General features: G+C 40.3%; 1 protein-coding gene across 3 annotated transcripts in view; it reads left to right on the top strand.

Moving 5' to 3' along the window:
• Window positions 1-16,562, top strand: part of HEATR3 (HEAT repeat containing 3) — a 36,262-nt gene extending 19,700 nt beyond the window's left edge. The window contains exons 12-15 of one of the 3 annotated variants that reach the window (XM_081215507.1): window positions 4,500-4,588; window positions 9,608-9,751; window positions 12,843-13,019; window positions 15,802-16,562. In XM_081215507.1, coding sequence (XP_081071633.1) covers window positions 4,500-4,588; window positions 9,608-9,751; window positions 12,843-13,019; window positions 15,802-15,924 — 533 coding nt within the window. In that variant the 3' untranslated portion in view covers window positions 15,925-16,562. Of the gene's footprint in view, window positions 1-4,499; window positions 4,589-5,564; window positions 5,894-9,607; window positions 9,752-12,842; window positions 13,020-15,801 lie in introns of those variants that run through there. The other 2 variants (XM_081215508.1, XM_081215509.1) reach the window with 2 other exon arrangements.
• Window positions 16,563-25,771: the final 9,209 nt, after the last annotated feature.

Raw genomic sequence — 25,771 nt, 5'->3', positions numbered from 1 at the left:
GGAGGGGTGGTTGGGGGAGACTGCTATTGCTCATGTCCCCTCCCATCCACGCATTCCCATGGGCTCCCTGCAATGAGCAGGGCCAGATAGGGGAGTCCACAGCTAGGCCCCCAGGCGAGCAGGACCTACCCAGACCTCTTAGTGCTTCTAAGACCTGCTTAACCTGAGAGAACCCTGTCTGCCCTAGTTTCACAATTGCCATCTCTTTCCTCTGGGCCATTTCTCAATGAGAATCCAGTCAAGGTCCCACAAGCCCGATTCCCTGCCAGCATGAAGAGTTTATTTCACTGGAAATAAGTGCACATATTCTGTGCCTCTGCTATGCAGAAAACACTTAGGTGTGTTTCTCCTAGTTCAGCTGGCTATTCTTGGTCACTGGTACATGCACATTTATTACCTGGAAAGATCACAGGAAAACTATAACAAGCTGAGCCTTAGAGAAATAATGGAAAGTTTCTTAATTGTGAGAAAGTATAATTAAACACTTAGATTTTAAATAAATTCCAATTTCCTAGCTATTCTAGACATAACCTTTTTATCAGAATGAAATTTTTGATAAAGGATAATTGCTTATATTTATACTATTCTAGTATAATCTTTCCAAATATTTGGGATTTATAAAATAGTGTAGCCCTATGAGCTCTACATAGATAATGTGAACTGTTATTGAAGAATTTGGTGGGGAGAATGGGGCTAAATTTCTCCTTTTTGTGTTACCATGTTTGAAAGTTAAATGTATGAGGATCGTACAGCTGTACTGTATTTAACTTGTTTTAGTTTTTTTTTTTTTTTTTTTTTTTTTGCGGTACGCTCACGCTCAGCGGCCATGGCTCACGGGCCCAGCCGCTCCGCGGCATGTGGGATCTTCCCGGACTGGGGCACGAACCCGTGTCCCCTGCATCGGCAGGCGGACTCTCAACCGCTGCGCCACCAGGGGAGCCCTTGTTTTAGTTTTGATGCTGAAATACAGTTCTGAATACTTATAAAATTTGTGATATAGGGCTTCCCTGGTGGCGCAGTGGTTGAGAGTCCGCCTGCCGATGCAGGGGACACGGGTTCGTGCCCCAGTCCGGGAAGATCCCACATGCCGCGGAGCGGCTGGGCCCGTGAGCCATGGCCGCTGAGCCTGCGTGTCCGGAGCCTGTGCTCCACAATGGGAGAGGCCACAACAGTGACAGGCCCACGTACCGCAAAAAAAAAAAAAAATTTGTGATACATACCTACATAGATTTGTGGCTGACATCAGAGATAAAATGAGCAAGTTTTTAGTAGAGTCTGGTCCTTGTGTTCAAAACACCAGCATCTTTGTCTCCTTCATTTAAAATATTGATCTTCAAAACATAAGAAATTTTTAGCAATGTTGTATTTGCAGATTGGGTCAGTTTGTCATTTGTTCCATTACATGGGTTCTAAAATCATTTAGGATTCCCTGCTACCCTAGATTTTGGGAAGCAGAAAGCTCTTTTACATTACAGTTAGAATGGTAGTAGCACCCATTCTGGGATATGTTTTTTATTCCATATCAGAACATTGAAAATCAGTCTGCAGAATTCACCTAAATATAATTTGCTGCTTGATTACTTGTGGGTTGACTGTTTACCTACATTTAGGTGTGCTACAAATTCTTAGATACTGTACAAAGTTGTTGCAGGGAAAGACATTTTGAATCACCTCTTTTGTTTAATAACTTCTTTTGACATTTACTTAATTTCTTTTGACAGTACCACATGTCTTGACCTTTTATTGAGAATTTCTCAGAAAGGCAGAGTTGTTTGAACTTCCTTCCCTAATTTGGATAAATGACCAGAAATGTGAATTAAATAAAAGTCATCCAAATTTAGGGAAAATATGAATTTCACATAATGTAAAACAGTAGTGTAGTTGAGATTAGGATTTTGAATCTAAGGTAATTGTTATTTTCCTAAGAACAGAGGATAGAAAAAAAATTGGTACTGAGATGTGTTCTAGTTTGTATCAGGTTAGTTCTTCATAACATGGTTTAATAGTTTTATGTGCAGCTGACAGATTTCCAGGACTACACTTACAGCTTTAATCGAATATAAGTTACTTTTCAGAGCCAGTATGGTGACTTTTGGAAGTTTAATAATAACAATTTTATACCAATTTTCGAGGGCCTGTTAGGTACTAGGTTTTATGAGCTAGGCATTTATTACTCCACCTGCCTGATGAGGACGCTGAGATTTAGAGGTTTAGGAACTTTTTTCAGGGGGGTTCCTTCTTTTAACCACTATTTATTTATTGACTTACTTTATACCTTGCACTGTTCTAGGTCCAAGGTATACAGGCATAAACAAGATAGGCAAGGCCGCCATGCTCATGGAGCTTGCATTTTCATATAAATAAAGGTTTAAGGTCATTTTGGCTAGGAAGGAAAAACATAAAAGCAGAATGGTATGAGGTGTTGCACTAGTTAGTATGGAAAGGCCCCTTTGAGGAGCTAACACTTGGGCTGAGACCAACATGAGAGGTCACATAATGTCAAAGGCTGGATTCTGTCCCTGGTCTGTCTGATCCTAAAGTATCCTGGTATCTGTTCTGTGATACTTACAGGAATTCCCTACCTCTGTGCATAACATATATCTGAAAATGAGAGAGCTGAAAGATAAAACAAGCCTTGATTCCAGTCTTTGCAGAAGCTGCCTTGCTCTCATGCAGCCCAGAAAGGGGCATCAGAATCTTTATTTGGCCAAGGGCACCATAGAGGAGAAAGACAAAGTGTCTACTGCTATATAACAAATCACCCCAAAACTTGGTGGCTTAAAACAGCAGTAATCATGTGCTATTTCTCATGGTTTCTATGGGTCAGGGATATAGAAAGGGTCCAGTGGAGATGGTTTTCTCTACCCCATGATGTCTAGGCCAGTGTTTCTCAACTGGCAGCAGTTTTTGCCCCCGAGGACTTTTGTCAATGTCTGGAGACATTTTTTGTTGTTATAATTTGGGGGTTGCTGCTGGTATCTAGAGGGTAGAGCCCAGAGATGTTGTTAAATATCCTAGTGCACAGGCGACTCCACACGCACCACAAAGAATTATCTGGTCCAAAATGTCCATAGTGCTGAAGTTGAGAAACCCTAGCCTAGGGCCTCTGCTGGAAGACTGGGAGCCAGAATCATCTGAGGCCTATTCACTCACATGTCTGGTAGTTGGTTTGGGGCTGTCAGCCAGAACACCCACCTCTGACCCCTTCGTGTGACCTGGGCTTCCATAATATGGTGGCTGGGTTCCAAGGGCGAGAGTTCAGAGAGAGGAGAGGGCAAAGGCATGTGAGTCAGGTGGAAGTCATGCCTTTTACCACTTAGCCTGTCACTTTGACATGTTGTCCTGGTTGAAGAAGCCACAAAGTCCCACCCAGGTTCAGGGGGAGGGGAAATAGGCTCCACAGTCTTTATGGGAAGTGGCAAGGTTCTGCAAGATTATACAGAACTGGATATACTGTTGTGGCTATTTTTTTTTAATTTTAAATCAATTTATTGGTTTTTTAAAAAAATTTATTTATTTGTTTTTTTATTTTTGGCTGTGTTGGGTCTTCGCTGCTGCATGTCGGCTTTCTGTAGTTGCGGTGAGTTGGGGCTACTCTTCGTTGCAGTGTGCAGGCTTCTCATTGCGCTGGCTTCTCTTGTTGCAGAGCACGGGCTCAGGGCACGCGGGCTTCAGTAGTTGTGGCTCGCGGGCTCTAGAGCGCAGGCTCAGTAGTTGTGGCGCACGAGCGTAGTTGCTCCGCGGCATGTGGGATCTTCCCGGACCAGGGCTCGAACCCGTGTCCCCTGCATTGGCAGGCGGATTCTTAACCACTGTGCCACCAGGGAAGCCCTGTTGTGGCTATTTTTGGAAAATATAACCTATCACACCACATCAGTCGCTTTCCCTTCCCACCAAAGGGGTTAGGTAGCCAGCTCACCTAGGCGGTCCTCACCCTCCTATATGGCTGTGTTAGCATAACTGTTTATTGCTGTTGTTCTGTTTATCCTGTGTGGGAAGAAGGAACAATAAGAAAAGAGTAAAACTGAGCAAGAGTGGGAAGGGGAAGTTGGGTCAGTAAAAACCACAGGAACCACTGAAAACCAGAGGCATAGTGGCCTGGCCCTGCACAAGCAACACTTCTTGGCTGGGCAGTGGGCTTGGGTTGGCGAGGAAACACTGTGACTTGGGAGATGACTGTACCCTATGTCTGCCCAGCACCATGATAGCAGTCTGTGAAAAGCGGAATTCAGTCTACAAAGGTTAGCTCAGGCTTATCATGTGCTAAAGTGTGAGTTACATGAAAATCCAGCATCTACAAGTCAAGGACTGTCAGGACTATCCTGATTGTGGTAATCTTTCAAAAAATATACAGTTCACAGTTTGGGCTTAAATATCAAATTTTTTATTATTGTAGCGTATATTAACATTTAACATGCTTTATTTTGACTCTTTTTCTATAAAATAACTCTTCTTAGAGAAAGACAAAAACAAATTTCTATATCACTTTTGTGTTTTAGATTTTGCTAAGCATGTTGACTTTTTAGAAGCCATAAGTAGTGCCTTGAGGGCCCTTTTGCAAACAGTGGCCTCCAAGAACATTCCTCAGGTAAGGTTTTAAAATTTTTATGTGAAACTAGCAAAGATTCTATATTACGGAGGCAAAATTTATTGCTTAACTATTTTTAAGTATTTATTTCTATTGAAAGAGTAATGCATGATCCTTGTAAAGTGGAAACAAAAGTACTGAAAGTATAAAAGTAAAATCCTTTCCTTCTCCCCACCACCCCCATCAAAACATACAGTTTTTTAGTTGATACAATGTGTTTGGCATTTGTGTTGTAAGTATTTTCTCTGGAAATCATTTGTCTCTTTAAACATTTTCTTACAGAAATGTTCAGGCATGTGCTCCAGATCCTCCACAGTGATCTGTCTGCACTTCTGTGATAGGTGCCTTATCACTTTTACTTTTTACTTTTCATGAAGGAAATTTTCAAACATTTCTAAAAGCAGAGATAATAGTATTGTTACCTGAAAGCATTATCATCAAGTGTCAACAGGTTGCCAACATCTTGTCATTCTTGTTTCTTTCACTTGCCCTACATTTCTGTTTTAGCTTCTTGGAATAGTTAAAGCAAATCATATTATTTCACCCATGAATGTTTTATTGTGTGCTTCATTATGTGTCTGTGACAGAAAATGAACTTTTAAAAAACTTAACCGCAATACCATTATCCCAAACCCTCCAAATCAACAGATGTTTTAAAATTATCATTTGATATGCAGTCTGAGTTCAGTTTTCCCTGATTGCTTTTAAAATGTCTTTTTTTTTTCAATTTGTTTGTTCAAATCAGCATCTAAGTAGGATCCACGTATTGTTCTTAGTTGACCAAAATACATATTTTGGTCTCTTAAATATATATATTTTAACGGGGTTAGTGAGATTTAATTCACATACCATATAGTTCACCCATTTAAAGTATACAATTCAGTAGTTTTTAGTATACTGACAGATCCTTAAATCTCTGAATTTATAACATTTCCCCTGCCTGCCCCCCTTTCCCCGTACTATTTATTCATTGAAGAAGCTATCGGGCTTCCCTGGTGACACAGTGATTGAGAATCCGCCTGCCAATGCAGGGGACACGGGTTCGAGCCCTGGTCCGGGAAGATCCCACATGCCGCGGAGCAACTAAGCCCGCGCACCACAACTACTGAGCCTGCACTTTAGAGCCCGTGAGCCACAACTACTGAGCCCGAACACCCAGAGCCTGTGCTCTGCAACAGGAGAAGCCACCGCAATGAGAAACCCACGCACCGCAACGAAGAGTAGCCCCTGCTCGCCGCAACCAGAGAAAAGCCCGCGCACACCCAAAAATAAAGACCCAGTGCAGCCAAAAATAAAAAATAAATTTCTTTTTAAAAAAAGAAAATGCCATAATATTAAAAAAAAAGAAGAAGATGCTGTCATCTGTCCTAAAGAATTTTCCCCATTCTCAGATTTGGCTGCTTTAACAATGTTGTTATTTAACAGGTCCCTCTGTCTCCCATATTTCCTATAAATTGAGAGCAAGGTCTAGAGCCTTAATTAGATTCAGGATCAGATTTTTTTAGGCAAAAATAATTCGTAGTGCTGTATGTATATTCTACTTTTATATCACAAATCACATATTGTTGTAAAATAGTGATGTTAAGATTAATCAATGGATTCACTTGTAGCAACCAGTGATTTTTGTTGTATAGATCCACTATTTCATTAGGGTTTGCAAAATGGAGATATCCTAATTTTGTCATTCCTTTTAAAGCATTTATTAGCTGTGATTCTTCTATAAATAAAAACTTCCTATTTCATCAATTAGTTGGTAACTTTGAAATAAATTTCATACCAAAAAAGATAGGGTATGATTCTCCCTCCCCCCACCCTACCCTTTTTTCTAGAATAATGAGTTGGTGTCCTAGCAGTCTCTTAAAATGACCAGTTTTTTAAACCATCATTAAAAACTCATTATTAATTATTTACTTTACCTTACAGAATGTAGTTAATAATTTCAAAATAATGGTATTACTAACAGTAACACTACTGAGTGCAGTTTAAGATTTCTTTGTGATTCTTCATGTCCTTAGGGAAACAGATCCCTCTAGGACTATACAAATTACTGTGTTTTAAAGTTGCTTGAAAAGTTCTCTTTGTGGCTTGTTATAAATTTAGCTTCAGTTGTTTCAGCTTTTTTTTTTTTTTTTTTGCGGTACGCAGGCCTCTCACTGTTCTGGCCTCTCCCGTTGCGGAGCACAGGCTCCGGACGCGCAGGCTCAGCGGCCATGGCTCACGGGCCCAGCCGCTCCGCGGCATGCGGGATCCTCCCGGACCGGGGCACGAACCCGTGTCCCCTGCATCGGCAGGCGGACTCTCAACCACTGCGCCACCAGGGAAGCCCGTTTCAGCTTTTTTTTAAAGCATTTTTTGTTTGCTTTAATTTTTACTTTTTAATTATATAAAACATTTACACAGTTTCAGAGTTAAAACTGAAACAAGATATATTCAGAGAAAAATATGGTATATACATACTATGGAATAGTATTCAGCTTTAAAGAAGAATGAAATTCTGATACATGCTACTGCATGGATGAACCTTGAAGACATTATGCTAAATGAAAGACACAAAAGGACAAGTATTGTATGAATCCTCTTATGAGGGACCTAGAGTAGTTAAATTTTGGGGACAGAAAGTAGAACAGTGGTTACCAGGGGTTGGGGTGAGGGTGGGGTTTGTGGGGAGACATTGTTTAATGGGTACAGGGTTGCAGTATGGAACAATGAAGAAGTTCTGGGGATGGATGGTGGTGATGGTTGGTTGCACAACAGTGTGAATACACTGTACTTACTGCCCCTGAACTGTACTTTTAAATATGGTTGAAATGGTAAGGTTTACGTATATTTTATCCCCAAAAAGAATATATATATGTATATGTTTAGAGAAGTCCAGCTTCTGTCCCTTTACCCCTGTTCTTTCCTTTGTGCCATTGGTAATCATCCTTTTTGATTTTTTAGTTTATCATTCTATTGTTCTTTTTTGGAAAACATAAGCAAAATATGTATGTATTTGTATTTCACTCCTTTTCTTTTTTTTTTTTTTTTTTGCGGTACGCGGGCCTCTCACTGCTGTGGCCTCTCCCGTTGCGGAGCACAGGCTCCGGACGCGCAGGCTCAGCGGCCATGGCTCACAGGCCCAGCCGCTCCGCGGCATGTGGGATCTTCCCGGACCGGGTCACGAACCCGTGTCCCCTGCATCGGCAGGCGGACTCTCAACCACTGTGCCACCAGGGAAGCCCCACTCCTTTTCTTAAAAGTAGTGCTTCTGTACTTTGCTCTTCTCCCTTATTAATCATCATAGGCATGTTTCTCATTTCTTTTTTACAGCTTCATATCACTCCATTGTGTACATATTCCATATTCAACATGTCTGCATCGATGGATATTTTAGTTGTTTCCAATCTTTTGCTATTACAAATAGAACTGCAGTGAATAGCCTTTTTACAGAAGTTCCATTGTGTTTTTGCCATTGTGTCTTTGGGATCGATTCCTAGAATTGGGCTTGCTGGCTCAGAGAACGGATGGATTTGTAACTTTGCTCTGGGTATTGCTGTAGACCCCTCCCTAGAGTCTGAGCCATTTCGAATCTCCACCAGCAGCGTATGAGAGTGCCTGTTCTGCCAGAGCCTCACCAGAAGAATATGTTGTCAAAATGTTGGATTTTAAGTGGTCTGATGGGTGAGGAATTACATCCCAATTTTAATTTGCATTTCTCTTACTGTGAGGAGGTTGGACATCTTTTCATGTGTTTTAAGGGCCTTTGCATTTCTTTTTCTGTAACTTTTCCCATCTTTTGCCAGTTTTGCTATCGGGTCCGTGGTCTTTTTCCTCTTTGTGTATAAGGGCAAATCCTAGGGCTTTGCCCCCAGTCTACGGAAGCAGAAACTCTGGGGAGGGGCCCAGAGACGTCTGTGTTTTAACAAGTTCTCTAGGTGATTGTCATGCACTCTGAAGTTTGAGAACTACAGTTCTAAACCGTCCTCACTGCTTCCTTTCTAAAATCCTCCAGTTCTGAGTACCATGTCACTAGACCACACCACCCCACCTCTCTTGGTTACTGTCACCCACCATCCCCAAGGGCGTCCCTCGTTCCTTGAAGATTCCTGCTGTTGGGCTCTGTTACTTTTCACTGGTCCCGTCGTGATTCTAGGTGATTTCAGAATCCATGTGGATGCTCTTCCCAGGAACCTGGCTTCACAGTTCTTGGGCCTCCTTCCCTCTGGTGGCCTGTCTTCCTTCCGTCCTTAGTCATTGCATGGCCACACCTCTAGAGCAGTGCCAACCCAGACTTGGCCCTGTTCCAGAGTTTAATGGGAAGTCTCTGGTGTTTTACTGTTAAATATAGCACATGATGTTGGCCTCTAATATATACTCTTTAAATTTTTTCTCTTTGTATATTTGAGAATTTTTTTCAAGAACATAACTTCTAAAAAAAAAACGAAAACATAACTTCTGACCCTCAGTTTCTATGAAAGAGAAAGTGACATTCGCACTCTGTTGTGATACCTGTGTCCACGTGTGTGTTCACATCAGCTTAAAATGAAAATTATCACTACTTGGTGGAAGCACTATATAATTTAATGGGTTTTACAATCTTTAATAATTTACCATAACACACAAATCTCAGAGTCAGTTCTTACCTTGTATAGATTTCAGCCCATTTTTATTAAAGCTGCATGATCCTATTTACATTTTTTATGATCCACGTTGAAAAGAAGAAATGAGAATCTCTTTGGTCTGTGTGCCTCTGAATGAAAGTCTTCAAATGAGACAAATAGGAACTGAAGGTTCTTTTACAGGCTTACAGCCGTGGGATAGAGTAAGTGGTGACAGTGACATGAGCAGGCCTCGTCCTAGTTCAGAGTTACCAGCGTTATTAATGAGTGATGAGAATATGTAATAACTTCTCCCCCGAGAGCTTGTGTCACTTGTAGCATCATGCCTCTTGTAGAAGAGACTCCTGCCAATCCCGTTGCACATGCTGTTGGAATTGGCTGAGTTTAACATGCTAAATCCTCTCTCCTTCTCTTTCAACAGTGCATGACTCCCGACCAGCTGTTGACACTATGCAGAGCAGGCATCCATAGTAGTAATGTTGGGGTGAGGGTAAATGTGGTTAGTATTTTAGGAATCACTGGCAGCGTCCTAGCCAAAGAAGATGGCACACTTGACACTCTTAAGGTAAAAACAATATGCTTCCAACCTAAATCATTAAATCATTAGAAATAGGAGAAGAGTGATGATTGGTGTGGGATTTTAAAAACTTCTATGGACTTCATGAGAAGAAATCATATCAAGAAGTTGCTTACTGGGGACTTCTCTGGCAGTCCAGTGGTTAAGACTCCAAGCTTCCAGTGCAGGGGGTATGGGTTTGCTCCCTGGTCAGGGAACTAAAATCCCGCCTACCGTGCGGCACAGCCAAAAAATAAAACTAAAAAAAATATATATATATATATATATTGCAAGAAAAAGAAAAGTTGCTTACTAAGGTATATTATTAAAATATACCCCTTGGCTTAATCTAACTCCATGAATCAGGTAGGTACTTGAAGAGTTGTCGCATTTTGCCATTTAACTTTACTCTGGAGATGCTTTATCAAAAATAAATTTGTCTTCAGTGGAAGGCCAAGGTTCAAAGTTGTTCAAGATGCCTCTGCCTTTGCTGTTGCATTAAATGTGTACATGTTGTATTCTCCTACTGATGAAGGAACAGTCCAGACAGTTTCCTCAGCACACCAGGCTGTAGTGCATTCTGCACAAAGCCACCCAGTTCATCCTAAGACCTCTCATAAATTTTAAGCAGCAACTCTGGTAGTGCCAGCACACTAAGAACTCACTCAGCATGTTTGCTTCCAGCACTTTATCTCAACAAGTTGCTTAGGAACTGCACTGCCAGAGATACAGCCTAGTAAGTAAAAGAACAGTAATAGTAAAATTACCCTTTGTTGTGCTAATCATAATTGCTGAAGTGTAGATTGCTGATAATGGTTTATAAACTGATTATTATAAAGTATTTCTTAACTTGCTAAGAGCTAAACAATGTGACTGGTATTTTTTAGAAGCTTATTTTGAAATGGTGATATATGCATATAGCAAAACATTTAGGAAAGTAGAAAAGAATCTATAGTGCAAAGACACATCTCCACTCCTAAACATCCTGTCCCCCAGTTCCACTCTAGAGAGGTAGCCACTGTTACCCATCTCTTCTGTGTCATTCCAGGGATTTTGATAGACACCAAGTGAGAGAGCATGGCTGTGTGGCTCTGTACGTGTACCCATATACCGATGAGGATGTGTAGGTATAATCACTTCCCACCCCTTTAGACTGTAAGGTCCAAGGTCCACTTTAGGAGAACAGCGAGTTTTTCTCAGGCATAACATAAGATTTCTAAAATATCTTTATTTAGTCACATTTTCAAGCATGAAGAAAAGTAGCAAGTACAGTAAATTTTTGTATAGCCATCAAGCGTATTTAAGAATTCCTAGTTTTCTATCATATATACTTCAAGTAGTTCCTCTGCTGAGTGTGTTAAAGTAAAGACATCCTGGTATTTTGCCCCTATGGGTTCAGTACGCATGTCTTAAAAAGAGGGACACTCTCTTATATAACCACCATTATGCTGTACACAATTAACAGTATTTCTTAATATTTCTAATACCTGGTCCATATTCAGAACTTTCCAGTTGTTCCAAAAATATCTATTTGTGGATAGTTTGTTTAAACCAGGATCTAAGTAAAGTCTACATGTTGTGCTTGTTTTGGGGTCTTCTAAGCCTCTCTTCATGTAGAGCTGGGCTCCTTCTAGCACCACCTCCCAACACCTGTTTTTTCCTCAGCTCCTGGGTTGGTTGGCTCATAATGTTCAGCCTTCTGGATTTGTCTGATTGCTTCCTTGCGGTGTTAAGTTTGTTCCTTTATCCTCTGAATCTCCCGCAAGATGGAAGTTAGATCTAAAAGCTAGGTTAGATTCAGATTTAATCTTTTCGGTAAAACTACTTCATAGGTGATGCTGTATATTTCATGTTACATGATAAGATACTAAATTTTAATACTATCCTAGAGGTTATCTAGACCACTTATATTCAGATGAGAAAACTGAGGCCCAGAGTGGGTAACGGGACTGTCCCGGTGTCACCCCATTATTTACGGTAGAGCTGGAGTTCGAACTCAGCATTTCTTAATTTATTTTATTTTATTTTATTTTTGGCTGCGTTAGGTCTTCGTTACTGTGCGCGGGCTTTTCTCTGGTTGCGGTGAGCACGGGCTACTCTTTGTTGCGGTGTGCAGGCTTCTCATTGCGGTGGCTTCTCTTGTTGCGGAGCACGGGGCCCTAGGCACGCGGGCTTCAGTAGTTGTGGCTTGTGGGCTCTAGAGCGCAGGCTCAGTAGCTCAGTAGCTGTGGCACACGGGCTTAGTTGCTCCGAGGCATGTGGGATCTTCCCAGACCAGGGCTCGAACCCGTGTCCTCTGCATCGGCAGGCGGATCCTCAACCACTGCGCCACCAGGGAAGCCCTGGACTCAGCATTTCCACTCTCCCACCCGTAATACCAGATGTGCACATCGCCCTTAAGACATAAAGTGTGAAGCAGAAAGTGTGAAGCAGAACAGCCAAAATAAAATAACTTTACTCTTAAACAATTCTTTGCAGGTTGGAAATGGTCCGTTCATTAGCTAGCTAATTGTGAAAAAAATGGGTAGATGTTAAAAATCATCACAGTGATGCAAAATGAGATTATGTGCTCGTTATTTTTTTAATTAGAGTGTTTTTCATGTAATTTAAAAAGCAGGGTTTTTTGTTACAAATAATATTTATATGCATTTTGATACCATGGGAAAAGCCTTTTTGATGGAGATAGAAGGGAAATTTTAATAACTTCTAATATCTGTCTTTCATATATCATTTATGGATCTTAATTCATTTTATTTAGGAATATAAACTCTAAGATTTTAAATTTATCTTGCTTATGTCATACTTGGTATTTTTATAAATATGTGATGCCTTTGATCTTTTTAAAGTTTTAATTTTTCCCTAACATTTATTTATTGGCCACACTGCATGGCTTGTGGGATCTTAGTTCCTGAACCAGGGATCAAACCCACGCCCCCTGCAGTAGAAGTACAGAGTTTTAACCACTGGACTGCCAGGAAAGTCCCTCCCTAGCATTTTTATGTAAAATTTTATGCGTGAATTGTTGTCACCTTTAGAGTTAGTACTTATTTCGAAAGCTGACTTAGGATATTGGATGATAACTGTGTTTTGTTGTCTCCAGACCATCGGGTGCTTTCTGCTTGAGGTTGCCACCAAAGATCCCTCCCTTGTAGTAGCAGGAGAGGCTTTGGATGCCCTCTTTGATGTTTTTGCAGATGGTAAAGAAGCTGAAAGGGCCTCAGTTCAAATTAAATTGTTATCTGCTCTGAAAGAATTCCAGCCAGTCTTCAAAATGAAGGTATGTAGCATTTTATTTAGAAATGCTGAAGTCTCAGCATTCTATGGGAGGAGGGTGTGTGTGGTTCCCTCCGTGCAATCTCAGTGATTCATATAGCACTTCATCCCCAGTTCTGTGTAAACGCTTGTTGGCTGAGTCAGGGCTCAGTCTCCCTTTCTGTTGAATCACTGTGACGTGAGCCAAAATGGTGTCAACACGTTCCTCTTTCTGCAGCGGTTTAGAAATGTTAACAATGCTTATGTGTAAGCACTACAGTCTGGCCTGCAAAGCACTTTCATAGACATGTTAAATTTATTTTATATCATGTAATGCATTATAGGCTGATTTCATTGTTACGAATATTTCCTTTTGGTGCTCTGAAAAAAAGGCAAACAAACTCCAAGCTGGCCTGTAATGGAGAACGTAGCTACCTTCATTTGCCCTTTTACTGACTGATTGATTCATTCATTCATCAGAAGCATCAAAGCTAACTTTGAGTCAAACAAATAATGTTCAAAAACTGTTTTAGTGGTTGGGGGAAGGCAGCCAGAAATTTTAAAAACAGCATTTGATCACATGTCCACAAATGTAAGTTTATCAATTCTCCTCTTATCTAAATCTCTATTTCATTTTGAGAAATAAAAATATTTGTATTTTTTGCTTTTACATTTTAAATTAAACTTTTGCTTTTAAAGCTTTGTCAAGAGAATAGAGGCTTTAATGGAAAAGTAGCTTTCTTTTGTTGCTTTCCAATATGTGTTTCTTTTCTCTAACAAGCTTCTAAGGCAGAATTCAGTTCCTGTGGCCAGAACTCTGTGATAAGTTTTTAGGTGAATGTGATTGTATGTTTAGAAATTTAAACTTTTTGAATTTTTTTTTAAGGCATAAAAAATAGTTTTCTTTTGCAGAAGAAGAAAATAGCAGCACATGCCATGCACATTTTGTGTCATAGTCACATCAGTATTAGTTTAGGAACATTAATAATTGGTTTGTTTTTAACCTTTTCATGTTTTGGCATCCCACATTCAAAAATGTAGTGATAGTGGCTGACACTTACTGAGTTAAGCTTCACCAGTAGGTGACTTTAGTCTTGAGGGGGGAAAATTGATCAGTTTACTCTTAATTATGCTTTGTTTAAGCCTGTAGTTTTGTTTGTTTGTTTGGGTTTTGTTTTGTTTTGAGATGTAATTGACATATAGTGTTAGCTTTAGGTATACAACATAATGATTTGATATATGTATATATTGCAAAATGATTACCACAGTAAGTTTAGTTAACATTCATCACCACACATAGTTACAAATTTTTTTTCTTGTAATGAAAACTTATAAGACCTACTCTCTTAGTCACTTTCAGATATATAGTACAGTGTTGTTAACTGTCATCACCTTGCTATACATTACATCCCCAGGACTTATTTCTCTTATACAGTTGATCCTTGAATAACACGGGGCAGATCCACTTAAATACACAGATTTTCTTCAGTGGTAAATACTACAGTACTACATGATCCGCAGTTGGTTGAATCCGTGGCCAACAGTAAACTTATACCCAGATTTTTGACAGGGGGGGTGGGGAGTTGACGCCCTGACCACTGCATTGTTCAGGGGTCAGCTGGAACTGAAGTGTGTACCTTTTGACCACCTTCACCCGTTTTACCCACCCCGATCCCCACGGCCTAGTGTTTATTTTTTAAGCACTGAGAAGTTTTATTCCCAACTGTTCCCTGTCTCATGGGTAACCAGATTGAATGGTGTTTCTCTAAGCAAAGACAAATGCACCTTAGTATTTTCCCCCTTTATTATCCAAAAGGTAGTATAATATATTCACATTCCTGCACTTTATGTGCTTTTACTTAACACTGTCTCCTAGAGACATTTCCATACCAGTACGTGGAGGGTGTCCACGTTGTTCTTAAAGATCACAGGCCCTTTAAACTTCTGAAAAAGCAGTCTGCATGGTAAAGAGAAAATATCCCCTTTCCCTGCAGCTGCAAGGAAAGCAGATGCAGTTGAGTCATCAAACTCTATAGAAGCGAATGCTTAGAGAGCAGTGAAGTAAACTGTGAACTAGGAAAGTAACCTCTAACCTCTGGAATGTCCATTGTTCTGATTGATTTTCCTACTTAATATGCATTGCAGTGGTGGTGATATTTAATTGTTTTTCTTTTCTCAAAGCTATAAAGCCCTGACGAAATTTCTCTGTTAGCCAGAATGGCAGCATGTAGTTTTTTATATGAAGCTCCTTTGTGAATGAAGCCACAGTTGCATTAAAGGCTGTTTGGTATATATTTAGCCCCAAATTGCATCTAAACACAATACAATGCATTTTACCAAAAAACTTCTTTAGAGCAGCTGTCCTCAAAAGTGTCCTGTATCCGCAGCGCCAGCATCAACTGGTAACTTGTTACAAATGCAGATTCTCAGGCCCAGCTCCAGACCTACTGAAAATCAGAAACTGTGTGGATAGGCCCACCAGTCTGTTTTTTAACAAGCCTTCCAGATGCTAAAATTTGAGAACCATGGCTCTGGATTGGAGGTGAGGTATAGTTCACATACCATACAACTCATTCCTTTAAAGTCTACAATTTAGTTGTTCTTGTAACTATCATTTAAAAGGTGCACAATCTTAATTTATCTTTATTATGGCTAATGTACTGTGTTCCATCACCTTGGAAGTGAAAATGTTTCACCAAAATCTGACTGCTGTTTGTTCTAAAAATAAATACACCGCAAATTAAATGCTTTCTTATTTAAAGGAATTAGTGATACATACCAAACCACATATGATATTTTTTTGGCAGATACGGAAAGAAGGGAGAGCTAAATACAGTCCAGATCAGCTGTGTGTTCTCGACAACGTGAAGATGAACTTGAGAAGGTTTGTCGCTTATCAAGAAACTGTTGAGAAAAAACTGACTACTTGAAAGAGACCAGTCCTCGCCTCAAAGCGTTCAAAGCTGAAGAATACTAGAGGGTTTCCTTTCAGTGTGTGTGTTCCTGAAAGTCATTTTTTAATGCGTGTACACTAATATGAAGTTCATAAAAACTCCAGAACCTGTCAGAAACTCTTTAAAGCTCTGGGATCTGTGTGGCATTTCTAGTGCTCTCAGAAATGTTTCCAGCATGTTTTCATCACTGGAAACAAGAAGAGTGGAGACACAAGGAAATCTCAGGTGCTGCTTCACGAGCAGTGAAGACACTTCCAAACAGTCATGTTTTCCTTGAATTTTGCAAAAAAGGAAAATGCAGAGCATTGCTTGGATGTTCTTTTAAGCCATTATCATTTTATATTAGCTGAATCTTTAACTGAAATATGAAGACAAGCTTTATAAATTTTTTTTGGTATGAAGTATATCAATTATGCTTACCTTTTGTGAAGAGGGGAGTGAGCTGGAGTCATAGACCACTATTTAGCAGACTACTAGCTAATGAGCTCATGAAGTCATCATCGTCCTCTGTACAAAAGGATCTGATCGGATACTGCTTTGGAACATCACTCCTTATTTAATTTGATATGAAATCAGAGTTGGAAGAATATGTTTTTTAATAAATAACTTTTAAATTGAAAGCTTTGTGTCTTGGAAAATCGTTTTTAAAATATCAGATAATCCTATTACCGCGTGTTTGCTTGCTAATGGATCTTGCTTTGAATATATGTGTGCTATTAAAAACAAGACTTTATAGCAAGAATATCCAGCATTACTATCAATGTCCTTGAAGTAGTACAGTGGCAGGTGGAGCAAAGAGAGGGAGTTTCAGTGCACATCATTGTTGGAGTGGGGCCCCTGGACCAGGTCTGTTGTCTATCCATTTGCCTGATCAGGGGAGTTGTTGGAGATTTGAAAATTTACCCACTGTAGATCTCAGTTGACCTGTTAAAAGGCCCAATACCCAGCACAGGACTTAACTTTAGTTAACGTCCATCACCTCACATATATTTGTTTTCCTTGTGATAAGAACCTTTAGCATCGACTCTCTCAGCAACTTTCAAATGTGCAATAAGGTATTTTTTTTATTAGTTTCTGCTTTATAACAAAGTGAATCAGTTATACATATACATCTGTTCCCATATCCCTTCCCTCTTGCGTCTCCCTCCCTCCCACCTTCCCTATCCCACCCCTCCAGGCGGTCACAAAGCACCGAGCAGATCTCCCTGTGCTATGCGGCTGCTTCCCACTAGCTAGCTACCTTACGTTTGGTAGCGTATATATGTCCGTGCCTCTCTTTCGCTTTGTCACAGCTTACCCTTCCCCCTCCCCATATCCTCAAGTCCATTCTCAAGTAGGTCTGTGTCTTTATTCCTGTTTTACCCCTAGGTTCTTCATGACATTTTTTCCCCCTTAAATTCTATATATATGTGTTAGCATACGGTATTTGTCTTCCTCTTTCTGACTTACTTCACTCTGTATGACAGACTCTAGGTCTATCCACCTCATTACAAATAGCTCGATTTCGTTTCTTTTTATGGCTGAGTAATATTCCGTTGTATATATGTGCCACATCTTTATCCGTTCATCCGATGATGGACACTTAGGTTGTTTCCATCTCCGGGCTATTGTGAATAGAGCTGCAATGAACATTTTGGTACATGACTCTTTTTGAATTATGGTTTTCTCAGGGTATATGCCCAGTAGTGGGATTGCTGGGTCATATGGTAGTTCTATTTGTAGTTTTTTAAGGAACCTCCATACTGTTCTCCATAGTGGCTGTACCAATTCACATTCCCACCAGCAGTGCAAGAGTGTTCCCTTTTCTCCACACCCTCTCCAGCATTTATTGTTTCTAGATTTTTTGATGATGGCCATTCTGACTGGTGTGAGATGATATCTCGTAGTTTTGATTTGCATTTCTCTAATGATTCATGATGTGGCGCATTCTTTCATGTGTTTGTTGGCAGTCTGTATATCTTCTTTGGAGAAATGTCTATTTAGGTCTTCTGCCCATTGTTGGATTGGGTTGTTTGTTTTTTTGCTATTGAGCTGCATGAGCTGCTTATAAATTTTGGAGATTAATCCTTTGTCAGTTGCTTCATTTGCAAATAGTTTCTCCCATTCTGAGGGTTGTCTTTTGGTCTTGCTTATGGTTTCCTTTGCTGTGCAAAAGCTTTGAAGTTTCATTAGGTCCCATGTGTTTATTTTTGTTTTTATTTCCATTTCTCTAGGATGTGGGTCAAAAAGGATCTTGCTGTGATTCATGTCATAGAGTGTTCTGCCTATGTTTTCCTCTAAGAGTTTCCTAGTTTCTGGCCTTACATTTAGGTCTTTAATCCATTTTGAGCTTATTTTTGTGTATGGTGTTAGGGAGTGATCTAATCTCATACTTTTACATGTACCTTTCCAGTTTTCCCAGCACCACTTATTGAAGAGGCTGTCCTTTCTCCACTGTACATTCCTGCCTCCTTTATCAAAGATAAGGTGACCATATGTGCGTGGGTTTATCTCTGGGCTTTCTATCCTGTTCCATTGATCTATATTTCTGTTTTTGTGCCAGTATCATACTATCTTGATTACTGTAGCTTTGTAGTGTAGTCTGAAGTCAGGGAGCCTGATTCCTCCAGCTCCCGTTTTTCGTTCTCAAGATTGCTTTGGCTATTCGGGGTCTTTTGTTTTTCCAAACAAATTTTGAAACTTTTTGTTCTAGTTCTGTGAAAAATGCCAGTGGTAGTTTGATAGGGATTGCATTGAATCTGTAGATTGCTTTGGGTAGTAGAGTCATTTTCACAATATTGATTCTTCCAATCCAGGAACATGGTATATCTCTCCATCTATTTGTATCATCTTTAATTTCTTTCATCAGTGTCTTATAATTTTCTGCATACAGGTCTTTTGTCTCCTTAGGTAGGTTTATTCCTAGATATTTTATTCTTTTTGTTGTAATGGTAAATGGGAGTGTTTTCTTAATTTCACTTTCAGATTGTTCATCATTAGTGTACAGGAATGCCAGAGATTTCTGTGCATTAATTTTGTATCCTGCAACTTTACCAAATTCATTGATTAGCTCTAGTAGTTTTCTGGTAGCATCTTTAGGATTCTCTGTGTATAGTATCATGTCATCTGTAAACAGTGACAGCTTTACTTCTTCTTTTCCAATTTGGATTCCTTTTATTTCCTTTTCTTCTCTGATTGCTGTGGCTAAAACTTCCAAAACTATGTTGAATAAGAGTGGTGAGAGTGGGCAGCCTTGTCTTGTTCCTGATCTTAGTGGAAATGGTTTCAGTTTTTCACCATTGAGGACGATGTTGGCTGTGGGTTGGTCATATATGGCCTTTATTATGTGAGGAAAGTTCCCTCTATGCCTACTTTCTGCAGGGTTTTTATCATAAATGTTCTTGAATTTTGTCGAAAGCTTTCTCTGCATCTATTGAGATGATCATATGGTTTTTCTCCTTCAATTTGTTGATATGGTATATCACGTTGATTGATTTGCGTATATTGAAGAATCCTTGCATTCCTGGAATAAGCCCCACTTGATCATGGTGTATGATCCTTTTAATGTGCTGTTGGATTCTGTTTGCTAGTATTTTGTTGAGGATTTTTGCACCTATGTTCATCAGTGATACTGGCCTTTAGTTTTCTTTCTTTGTGACATCCTTGTCTGGTTTTGGTATCAAGGTGATGGTGGCCTTGTAGAATCGGTATTGTTAACTGTAGTCCCCGTGCTGTATATGACATGCCCAGTCACTTATAATTGGAAGTCCGTATCTTTTGACAACCTTCACCCGTTTTGCTTGCCCCCCACCGCCCACCTCGGGTGACTAACAATCTGTTCTCTCTATGAGTTCAGTTGTTTGGTTTTGGGGGGTTTTGTTTTTTTTCTTTTTTTAGATTCCACATATAAGTGAGATCATACAATATTTGTTTTTCTCTGATGTATTTCACTTAGCATAATGTCCTCAAGGTCTATCCACATTGTCACGAATGGCAGGATTTCCTTCTTTTTTATGGCTGAATACTACCCATTGTGTATATACACTACATTTTCTTTACCCGTACGTCCACTGATGGGCGTTTAGTTTGTTTCCATGTCTTGGCTACTGTGAATAATGCTGCAGTGAACAAATGGTGCATATATCTTTTTTAAAATAAAATTTATGTATGTACGTACGTATGTATGTATGTACGTATGTATGTATGTATGTATTTATGGCTGCGTTGGGTCTTCGTTGATGCCTGGGGGCTTTCTCCAGTTGCGGTGAGCGGGGGCTACTCTTAGTTGCGGTGCACAGGCTTCTCACTGTGGTGGCTTCTCTTGTTGCGGAGCATGGGCTGTAGGTGTGCGGGCTTCCGTAGTTGTGGCTTGCGGGCTCTAGATCGCAGGCTCAGTAGCTGTGGCGCACGGGCTTAGTTGCTCCGCGGCATGTGGGATCTTCCCCAACGAGGGCTCGAACCCGTGTCCCCTGCATTGGCAGGCGGATTCTTAACCACTGTGCCACCAGGGAAGTCCTGCAGATATCTCTTTGAGACAGTGACTTCATTTCCTTCAGATCTATACCCAGAGGGGGAATTGCTGTATCATACGGTGGTTCGATTTTGAATTTTCTGAGGAATCTCCCTGCTGTGTTCATAGTGGCTACACAATTTACTTTCCCACCAATATTGCACAAGGGTTCCCTTTTCTCCACATCCTCACCAACACATACCTCTTGTCTTTTTGAAAATAGCCATTGTAGCAGGTGTGAAGTGATAACTCATTGCGGTTTTGAGAGACAAATTCTTCCAATGAAGAAAAGTTTCAGAGTTCTCCCTGCTTCAAATGTTTATAGCATATATTCATTTTCAAGGAGGATACAACTTCCAAGTTTGTAATCTTTCTCACACTTTCCAACCTGTAAACATTATGCAAAATATCTAGCACGGGGCTTAGTACGTAGTAGGCTCTCGATAAATATTTGTCGAACAAATAAATGCTAGTGATTTTCTGTCTTATTAAGCACGCTTGTTGCAGTTGTTGAATGCAGAATCACCCTATGGAACAGTAGAACGTGAGTTAGTACATTGGAAATGTGCCATCCCCCCAAGTTTTTAGGCTCCGAGGCATTAAGAGTCTGTACTGCTACCATTTAATTTTGCTACTCAGAACAACAATAAAGATAGGAAAAGATTAAATATACTCTACGGCTGTTTACATAATAGCTCAGCAAGCATATGAATATTATTCATGGCACAGTAAAATAGAAACTGTAGTTTTTATGTAGGAAAAAAAAAGTCTGCTTTAAAATACAGTTATTTGCAAATTATCCAGAATAGTCCATTAAGAATATACACTGTTTTGGGCTTCCCTGGTGGCGCAGTGGTTGAGAGTCTGCCTGCCGATGCAGGGGACACGGGTTCGTGCCCCGATCCGGGAGGATCCCACATGCCGCGGAGCGGCTGGGCCGGTGAGCCATGGCCGCTGAGCCTGCGCGTCCGGAGCCTATGCTCCGCAACGGGAGAGGCCACAACAGTGAGAGGCCCACGTACCGCAAAAAAAAAAAAAACAAAAAAAAAGAATATACACTGTTTTAAGAGTTGAAATATAAGCTCACGTGAGACCCTTTTTTCTAGAAAATATTTTTAAGTGTCCAACCTGCCATGGCATGTTTATCCAAGGAAATAAAAATCACTGCTTTACTTCTCTCTGTTTCTTTTTGCCTTTAAGATGGAAACTCATTTTAAAATAGAATTGATTTTGAAATATTAGTCATTTAATTACATTTCTTTATCTGTAGTTTTATCTTTTGCCTTTATCTAGTCTTTCAAAGAAATACCTTTGAGTAATCAAGATAGGGAAAGTTCTTATCTCTTCAGCGTTCCTGTTCAGCCAGTTCTGTTGTAGGCTTGCTTCCTGCCTTTTTGAAATTGCATGGACCAATACTTGATTGTACAGGCAGACCTCAGAGATATTGCCAATACTAGTCCAGACGACCGTGTCAAAGCAAATATTGTAATAAAGTGAGTCACCAATTTTTTGATTTCCCAGTGCATAAGTGTGCAATAGCATTATGTTTAAAAAATAATGTACATACTTTTTTTTTTTTTCCCCTTTTTGGCTGCGTTGGGTCTTCGTTGCTGCGCGCAGGCTTTCTCTAGTTGTGGCGAGCGGGGGCTACTCTCCGTTACGGTGCCTGGGTTTCTCATTGCGGTGGCTTCTCTTGTTGTGGAGCACGGGCTCTAGGCGCACGGGCTTCGGTAGTTGCAGCACGCAGGCTCAGTAGGTGCGGCACGTGGGCCCTAGAGCACGCGGGCTTCAGTAGTCGTGGCGCGTGGGCTCAGTAGTTGTGGCTCGTGGGCTCTAGAGCACAGGCTCAGTAGTCGTGGTGCACGGGCTTAGTTGCTCCGCGGCATGTGGGATCTTCCAGGACCAGGGATCGAACCCGTGTCCCCTGCATTGGCAGGCAGATTCTTTTTTTTTTTTTTTTTTTTGCGGTACGCGGGCCTCTCACTGTTGTGGCCTCTCCCGTTGCGGAGCACAGGCTCCGGACGTGCAGGCTCAGCGGCCATGGCTCATGGGCCCAGACACTCCGTGGCATGTGGGATCTTCCCGGACAGGGGCACGAACCCGCGTCCCCTGCATTGGCAGGCGGACTCTCAACCACTGCGCCACCAGGGAAGTCCCAGGCAGATTCTTAACCACTGCACCACCAGGGAAGTCCTACATACCTTAATTTTAAAATACTTCATTGTTAAAAAATGCTACCCATCATCTGAGCCTTCAGTGAGTTGTAATCTTTTTTGCTGGTGGAGGCTCTCGCCTGGATGTTGATGCTGCTGACTGACCCGGGTGGTGGTTGCTGAAGGCTGGGGGCACTGTGGCAATTTTTTAAGTCACCAGTAAAGCATCTCTTGACGCCTCCTTTCGCAAACAAGTTCTTTGTAGCATGCAAAGCTTTTGATAGCATTTTTTCCACTTCCTTCAAAATTAGGGTCAATCCTCTCAAACCCTACTGCTTCCTTATCAACTAAGTTTTTGCTCATCCATAAGAAGTAACTCCTCGTCCATGAAAGTTTTATAATGAGATTGCAGCAATTCAGTCACATCTTCGGACTCCACTTCTGATTCTAGTTCTCATGCTGTTTCCACCACATCGGCAGTAGCTTCCTTCACTGAAATCCTGAAATCCTCAAAGTCATCCATTAGAGTTGGAGTCAACTTCTTCCAAACTCCTGTTAATATTGATATTTTTACCTCTTCCCATAAATCATGAATATTTTTAATGGCATCTAGAATGGTGAGTCCTTTCCACAAGGTTTTCAGTTTATTTTGCCCAGGTCCATCAGAGGAATTGCTGACTATGGCAGCTATAGCCTTACAAAATGTATTTCTTAAATAAGACTTGAAAGTGGAAATCACTCCTTTATCCATGGGCTGCAGAATGGATGCTGAGTTAGCAGGCATGAAAACAACATTAATCTCATTGTACATCTCCATCAGAGCTCTTGGGTGACCAGGTGCCTTGTCAATGAGCATTAATATTTTGAAAGGCATCTTTTTTTTTTTGCTGAGCAGTAGGTCTCAACAGTGGGTTTAAACTATTCAGTAAACTATGTCGTAAACAGATGTGCTGTCATCCAGACTTTACTGTTTCATTTATAGAGCACAGGTAGAGTATATTTAGCATAATTCTTAAGGGTCCCAGGATTTTTGGAATTGTAAAGGAGTATTGGGTGCAACTATAAAGAGTCACCAGCTGCATTAGCCGCTGACAAGAGAGTCAGCCTGTCCTTTGAAGCTGTGAAGCCAGGCATTGACATAACCTCTCTAGCTGTAAGTCCTAGACGGCATCTTCTCCCAGTATAAGGCTGTTTCATCTACAATGAAAATCTGTTCTTTAGCGTAGCCACCTCCTTCATTATCTTCGCTAGATCTTCTGGATAACTTGCTGCAGCTTCTATCTACATCAGTACTTGCTGCTTCACCTTGCACTTTTATGTTATGGAGTTAACTTCTTTCCTTAAACCTCATGAACTAACCTATGCTACCTTCAAACTTCCTTCTGCAGCTTCTCACCTCTCTCAGCCTTCATAGAATTAAAGAGAGTTAGGGCCTTGCTCTGGATTAGGTTTTGGTTTAAGGGAATGTTGTGGGTGGTTTGATCTATCCAGACCACTAAAACCATTTCAGCTATAAGGCTGTTTCACTTTCTTATCATTCCTGTGTTCACTGGAGTAGAACTTTTAATTTCCTTCAAGCACTTTTCTTTTGCATTCACAACTTGGCTAACCGTTTGGTGCAAGAGGCCGAGCTTTTGGCTGATCTAGGCTTTCACGTGCCTTCCTCACTGAGGTTAATCATTTCTAGCTTTTGATTTAAAGTGAGAGACATGCGACGCGTCCTTTCACTTGAACACTTACAGACCAGTTAGGGCTATTAATTGGCCTAATTTCAATATCTTTTTGTCTCAGGGAATAGGGAGGCCCAGTAGAGGGAGAGTAACAGAACAACCCATTGGTAGAGCAGTCAGAACACACACAAAATTTATTAAGTTCATCATCTTATCTAGGTGCAGTTTGTGGTGCCCCAAAACAATTACAATAGTAAACATCAAAGATCTTTGATCACAGATCACTGTAACAAATATAACAACAATGAAAAATTTGAAATATTGTGAGAAATACCAAAATGTGACACAAACACAGAGCAAGCAAATTTGTAAAAAATGCCGCTATCTGTGAATTGCAAGGTATGCCTAATTTAACTGATATATTGGACATGAGCAATTTTAACACTCTCTTCTCCATATCCAAAAACACTTTGTTTTCAGCAACAGTAAACTTGTATTATACTAGTTTAAAACATCCGCTTTTAGGAACAGAACACTTCCTTCCTTTCCTTGCCATTTTATTTTTATAAAATGTGGATTTATAGTGTATGGTTAGTCCATATATTCTGTCCCCTTCAAAATAAAATCTGTCATCATCTCTGCTTAGATTTATTGCTGCTTAGATTTATTTCTTTTTTAAAAATTTATTTTATTGACGTGTAGTTGATTTACAATATGTTAATTTCTGCTATACAACAAAGTAATTCGGTTATACATATATACATTCTTTTTCATATTCTTTTCCATTAGGGTTTATTACAGGATATTGAATACAGTTCCCTGTGCTGTCCAGTAGAACCTTATTGTTTACTCATTCTATATATAATAGTTTGCATCTGCTAGTCCCAAACTCCCAGTCCTTCCCTCCGCTACCACTCCTTCCCCTTGGCAACCACAAATCTGTTCTCTATGTCTGTGAGTCTGTTTCTGTTTCATAGATAAGTCCATTTGTGTCATATTTTAGATTCCACATATAAGTGATATCATATAGTATTTGTCTTTCTCTTTCTGACATACTTTACTTAGTATGATAATCTTTAGGTCCATCCATGTTGCTGCAAATGGCATTATTTCAGTCCTTTTTATGGCTGAGTAATATTCCATTGTATATATGTACCACATTTTCTTTATCCATTCATCTTTCGATGGGCACTTAGGTTGTTTCATGTCTTGGCTATTGTGCTGCTATGAATGTAAGGGTGTATGTATCTTTTTGAATTATAGTTTCTAGCTTTGTCTGGATATATAGCCAGGAGTGGAATTTCTGGATCATACGGCAACTCTATTTTTAGTTTTTTGAGGAACCTCCATACTGTTTCCATGGTGGCTGCACCAATTTACATTCCCATCAACAGTGAGAAAAGGAGGGTTCCCTTTTCTCCACACCCTCGCCAGCATTCGTTATTTGTAGGTTTTTTAATGATGGCCATTCTGACCAGTGTGAGGTGGTACCTCATTGTATGCTTAGATTT

Source organism: Mesoplodon bidens (genome assembly GCF_964165515.1).
Source record: "Mesoplodon bidens genome assembly, chromosome: 18".
Lineage (NCBI taxonomy): Eukaryota > Metazoa > Chordata > Mammalia > Artiodactyla > Ziphiidae > Mesoplodon > Mesoplodon bidens.
Note: the sequence above shows the minus strand (reverse complement) of the source record. Positions and strands in the feature narration are given on the sequence as shown.